Genomic DNA, 6,050 nt, shown 5'->3' with positions numbered 1-6,050 from the left:
AACTTGCCATTCCATGTTGGAATTTTGCCGCCATCTTATCTTCAAGGTGTTGGAAATCCACTCTTCTCAATTGCCGAACCAAAAGCAGTAATCCAAGGTATTTCATGGGGAAATTAGTTCTCAAAACCGGGAGGCCCTCAAGAATGCCATCCAAGTCAATTTCCCCGACAGGATAGGAACGATGGAGATCTTTTGAAAGTTTGTAAAATGGCCAGTGAGCTCTCCGAACGCATTTACAATGCTAGTAAGGTTGCGAATGTCCTCTATCGGGGCTAGGAAAACTGCACCGTCGTCGGCATATAGGGAGGTTCTTAAAATGGGGTCGCACCCCTGAACCCTACGAAGTAATCCGTGCGAGGTGGCAAGATCAAGAACTTGCTGAATAGGGTCAATGCCAATGTCAAAAAGTAGAGGCGAGAGAGGATCTCTTTGACACAGACCCTGACCATGGGCAATGGGAGGGCCGGCTACCCCATTTAATAGGACTCAAGACGAGGAAGTCACAAAGAGAGCGGTTAGCCAGTTCCGAAAGACGCTAGGGAAGCCTGCATTTCACTAGTTGCAGTGAATAGCATGACTCTGATCCGTACATAGTTACCAGACCAGATGCATCAGTGAGAATTTCCAGGAAGAACTCTTGACCAAGTAATAATAACCAGGCATACAGGAGTTCTCACTGATGGGTGGAAAACAATATTGCCTTACTGGAAATAACCAAGTAATAATTACGGCTGAGATGGTAGAACTAGAGAAACCCATCAGCAGCCTACAAATTTATTCTACCTCTACATCAAGTATAACTTTCTATTGAACTCTATAGCCATATGATCTTTGATCATGTAAGAAGAAAAATACTCATCAGAGTAGTGAGCCAAGATTACAAGAACAAATCGGTCGGATCAAAACTGTATGCACTCTGATGGTTTGAATGGAAATTCTCCAGACTTCTGACGGTGTGGTAGCCCTTAGTTTATTGCGATTATGAGGAAGCCGACAGAAACATACAGGAGGAAGACAGGATAAAGCGCCAAGGCTTTTCTCCTCGGATTGACGGCAGCGCTCATAAACGGATATGCTGCCCAGGAGCTCCACGCTAATGTTACTGCCACAACAACGATCTTCAGTATGTCGTTGTCATTCAGCAGGCAAATCAGAGCTCCAACATCCAAAGGGAACAAGCAGTATCCAAGAAGACTGAGACTTTGGAAGAAGATGATCTGGCCACCCTGCATATGAAACAGTGTGGTCATTGCCACAAATAGAACAGGTGGCAGCTTGTGTGTATATACACTTGTGCACACATATGCAAGCACTTGTGGGGGAGAGAGCAGGGTAAGTACCAGAAGCAGCACATTCAGCGTGAGAATTATAGCACCGGCAGCCAGTACGGCAAAAGCAACAGCAAATACTTCAGACTGCAAAACAAAATCTTGTCATCAGAATCAGTGTGTGGAGCATCACTGTCCTGTGAAAGAATTAAAGAAGCGCAAATCCTGAACAAGTGTTCATACAAACTACTGACTCTCAAAGGATACCGCCATACATATTAATCATCTACTGAACTGAACATCCAACTTTTCCTAATAAAGTGAAATTACTTCGCTCTTGGTGTGATTGATTTCTATTTGTTGCTGGTGGAAACTTTAGAGCAACATCAAATGCTCAAGTTCCAGAAAATGATTTTCAATGCAGCACTTTTCATTTTCACCACAGCCCTTCACTGTAAACAAATTTCATCAACACTAGCCTTTTACTAGAGAACTCATGAAACATTATAAGATGCTGCCTATGCTCCCGAACTGGAGATGCCATACAAAAATTAGTGGAATGCCATGGCCAACTATCGAGGTTTGAATGCCAGACATATTCCCCCTTCTAAGAATACACTACCATCGAAATTTTTACAGTGTTCTACCTGAAACTTCGGTTTACTCTTGAAATTATTATATGCCATGGAAAGACTTTTTGGCATCTTGAGTGGTTGAATCTTCTAAGAACGAGAGACCGACAATATTGCGAGTCTGACTCCAGTAAGGCAGTAGCAATCATACATGAAAGCACGACAAGTGCTAATAGCGGGCAGTTGAGAAATTTCCATGTACTCTTTATGCTGTTATATTCTTTATTATACCAATGGACATCCACTTCTAATATGTACAGGAAGTTTGTAAAGTTCATGCTACAAATAAGAATTTGGCTGTGCCAATCGGCGTTTGACACCAACTGGTTTCTAAAGGGTTGGCATCCACTGCTGGAGCTACATTGCGACAGCTCCGATACATAAGCAGGCAATGATAAGGTAGTCTAATTTTCCTGTAACATTTTTATATTGGGATAAAGTAATACAGGATGAGATTGTGTAGATACTGAAGGTGTTACTAATCACCCATGCAACTGACACGTACTACACAGCTAGTCTACTGCATATGATTATCAAAGCCCAACCTCCAAAAGAGCACCAAGGTGATATACATAAATATTACTACTACAAGTACTAGTCTATAGACAGCGTGATGGCGATCCAAACCATAGCATTGGTAATAGGTAAAAAATGTGGCATTGGAGATTCTCGGAGGAGGCTCCAGTCCTACAAACTAATGTCGGGGTCCCCATGTTGGTCATGCCGTCATACTAGCACTTCACGGCATATTCATTGTTTAGTCATTCGAACAAAATCCGTGTAACTTGTAAGGTTTGTATTGGGCCATTCGAACAAAGTATTTCATGTATGTACACGGGTTGCAGCTGGGTTGGATATTGATTCATTTGGATTTCACATAGACGAACGAATGCAGGACGTGGCAACTACCTTCCTGACGGAGGCCGACCAGGAGAGTGTGAGACCGAGGAGGACGATGAAGAAGAAGGGGCCCCAGAGGTCCCAGTCGCGGAGCGCCTTGCCGGGGTCCTCGCGGAAGGGGTTGGGGAAGACGACGAGCTTGAGGTTGCTGACGATGCGGGAGAGGTCGCGCTTGACGGTGTCCCAGACGGGCTCGGTGAGCGTGTTGGTCGGGGCGCCGAACCCGTCGGCGGCGATGGGAATGGGAACGGTGACGGAAGCGGAGGGGAGCGGCGCGGAGGGAGAGAAAGGCGGGACCGGCTGGGGCCTGGAGCTGGCCGGAGGGGGGACGGCAGGGGAGTTGGAGATGGGGATGGACGCGCGTGGAGGGGATGAGGGGCGAGCGGGGAGCACGGCGGCGGCGGAGGGGGCGGCGTTGATGAGGCTCTCGATCTCGTCCATGTCGGACTTGGCGGAAGAGGGGTGGAGCGGGATGGTGTCGCCCTGAGTAGGATGGAAGTGCGACATCGCGGCGTCGCGTGTTAGGGCTCCCGGCGGCCGGCGGCCGGCGAGATCGCGCGGTGGTGGGAGGGATGTGGATCAGTCAGCGAGCGGGAGAGGAGGGGGCGGGAAGAAGAAGAAGCGCGCGATCACGGGGTCGGACGGAACTGCCTGTGGAAATGCCGGGCCCGAAACAGTCAAAATATACGTATTTTATATATGTAGTAGCAAAATATTTTCAGGATATAACATAATACGGAGTATATAATATAAAAGTAGCCTATTTTTGGATAAAAATATATATAATCATTATTTTTGTCTGCTTCAATGTTGGGTTTCAAGCGGAAAATCGTGGCCCAAATCCAACCCAAATGTCGAGCTCGGCTAGGCCCATCAAACGAGCTACCTAGTCGTCAACTTAGGTGACAATAAAAATGGTGCAAGGTTTTGCGAATGAAATTGGATTCTACCTTTCTAGTGGTTTTTCTAATCTATACAACACTTTATTACCGACGACTAGTGACAATCGACTAGCAATAATTTGATGGTATCGACTCGCGACCATGAGATAACTCTATTTGCATCGCTCTCTTCTCTTGCTTGTGCTTCCTCCTAGTGATAATGGAGTGAGGGTGGTGGAGGCATGTTGTCGGCTTGAAATCGGGAGCCCCCTCCAAGTCAACACTAGTCAGGCCCACGTGTTGTCCAAAAACTCCGAAGCATGCCCGAGCTGGGTTGCTCCGCTTATCCCAAGCCCATCAAGCCATCCGTTTCTTTCCCCCACGTCATATCTCAGCTTGTATTATTCTGTGTAATGGGCGATCCAAATACAGATTCTAGTCGAGCCAACCACCCGAAGCATTCATGTGATCTCATAGGTTTGGTCCTGTTCCAACTACCAGTCTGACCCTTAGAGTTATAATTGCTCCAACGGACCAGGCATCCATGTCTGATTGGAACCCTCTGAACCCATTTAGTGCTAGCTGTTCCGGTTATATCTAGGCAAAGGCGTGGAAAACCGAGGACGAGGCATCAACAATATGAACATAGATATATCTGGGCAGAAAAATCAATGCTAAAATCCAAATACTTCTGAATATAGTAGGGGTGGTAAATTAAATCGACGAGTACCACTGAAAAAATGTCAAACAGTATTCCTAGGCTCATCGGACATGGTACTGTGCAAACCGGTACAGGATGTGCAAACGATGGTATTATGGTACTCTGATTTTATTTATTTGGCGTTTCAGGTTTAGTTAAAATCAAAATTTGCAAAGTTTGACCAAATTTACAAGAAAAAAATGTTGATATACATAATATTAAATACATATGATATCAAAGTACACATTACCACAACTCTAATACAACAACAACACTAACAACATCAAAGTCTTTTTCTTCAAGCAAGTTGGGTAGACTAGATATGGAACAGCCAATAGAAATAAAAGGAAGCCAAAAACAAGAACGAGATGAAAAAAGAGAGTAAACAAGACAATTAAATTTGATTAAACGTTTACGAAAAATATCAACATCTACAATATAAAATCTATTGTATACAGTTTTTTCAAGAAAAAAAGTGTTGATATTTTTCGTAAAATGTTGATATTTTTTGTAAATATTTAATCAAAGTTTATACAATTTGATTTTGACCGAACTCAAAACGTGAAGTAATTGTAAAGTGAGGGAGAATCTGGTACATGTTTGATTTTTTTCATAAATATTTAATCAAAATTTATACAGTTTGATTTTAACCAAACTCAAAACGTGAAGTAATTGTAAAGTGAGGGAGAAGCTGGTACATGGTTCGACCGTCTCACCCACACGTAAACTTATTGCATATGCTACCAGCCACCTAAGTTCATTAAATTGGTACAGAATTCTTAGACAAGTATACGCAGTATTCCAATATTTAGTCCGTTTCTAACAATAGTCAGATAGGTGCATTTATTGCTCGGGGATTCACCTACGCCACACAAATAGCTGTGTGATTACGAGAGCAACCCAGCTCGGGCGGACATAGTCCGTGTTCACGTGTTGTCTCTCTATTGTCTACAATCGACTAGCGGGGATGAATAAGTGATAACAAAATTAAACTTAAATATGGATGATTTTAACTACTTAGTATCTACTTGTTGGTGACAACACCACAAAAAAGAAAATTACAAAGATAAACTTGTAGAAAAGTAGCTTCATTAAATTAAAGGAATAGTGTTAGAGGATAACAACAAAAATATTTATCCCTGATGTTTGGATTGTTGGTGCTATCATAGGTTCTAGTTAAAGTACAATGCAAACAAAGTCCATGATCACCAAGTTTCATGTACACATCTACCTTCCTAGGACACAAAATCCATGTCTAGTCACTATGGCAGATCTTCACACCAGTGGGCTACATCGGGCTTTCACAAGCTTCTTGGCTCCTTCACGACAACTACAAAGGCTTACAATCCATCTAGTAGACTAGGAAGCGTACACCCTCCAAAATATAACGGAAACTTTTCTAGCACTTTGGATATTGAACCCTTGCAACGTAATCTCAAGGGAATCACTCAAGCACCAAAGATCTCATAAGGATTTGAGTCACTCAAGCACCAAAGATCTCATAAGGATATGAGTCACTTAATAAGCATCAACGATCTCATATGGATTTGACTGGAGTATGGAGAGTAAGTACAAACGATAGGATTTCAAAGCTCTCAACTTTGAACTTAGGCACATGCCCATCTTCATTTATCTTAATTTGCACAAAAGAGGTACGAGTACATTTAGG

At 43.3% G+C, this 6,050-nt stretch overlaps 1 protein-coding gene across 1 annotated transcript; it reads right to left on the bottom strand.

Annotated features, from left to right (window-relative positions):
• Positions 1-965: 965 nt before the first annotated feature.
• LOC124706024 (protein YIP4b-like) lies at positions 966-3,307 on the bottom strand. Its single transcript, XM_047237694.1, has 3 exons — positions 2,810-3,307; positions 1,341-1,415; positions 966-1,226 (listed from the first exon to the last, which is right to left on the bottom strand). The coding sequence occupies exons 1-3, from the start codon at positions 3,305-3,307 to the stop codon at positions 966-968; spliced, it is 834 nt and encodes a 277-aa protein (XP_047093650.1).
• Positions 3,308-6,050: the final 2,743 nt, after the last annotated feature.

The sequence above is a fragment of the Lolium rigidum genome, chromosome 4, assembly GCF_022539505.1.
Source record: "Lolium rigidum isolate FL_2022 chromosome 4, APGP_CSIRO_Lrig_0.1, whole genome shotgun sequence".
NCBI lineage: Eukaryota > Viridiplantae > Streptophyta > Magnoliopsida > Poales > Poaceae > Lolium > Lolium rigidum.
This window is presented reverse-complemented; position numbering and strand designations above follow the sequence as displayed.

Excerpts from the sequence above, each read along its gene's own strand:
- LOC124706024 (XM_047237694.1), bottom strand. The coding sequence starts at position 3,307 with ATGTCGCACTTCCATCCTACTCAGGGCGACACCATCCCGCTCCACCCC. Across the intron at positions 1,416-2,809 it reads GGTCGGCCTCCGTCAGGAAG|TCTGAAGTATTTGCTGTTGC; the intron begins GTAGTTGCCACG and ends TTTGTTTTGCAG. Across the intron at positions 1,227-1,340 it reads CGCTGAATGTGCTGCTTCTG|GGTGGCCAGATCATCTTCTT; the intron begins GTACTTACCCTG and ends TTTCATATGCAG.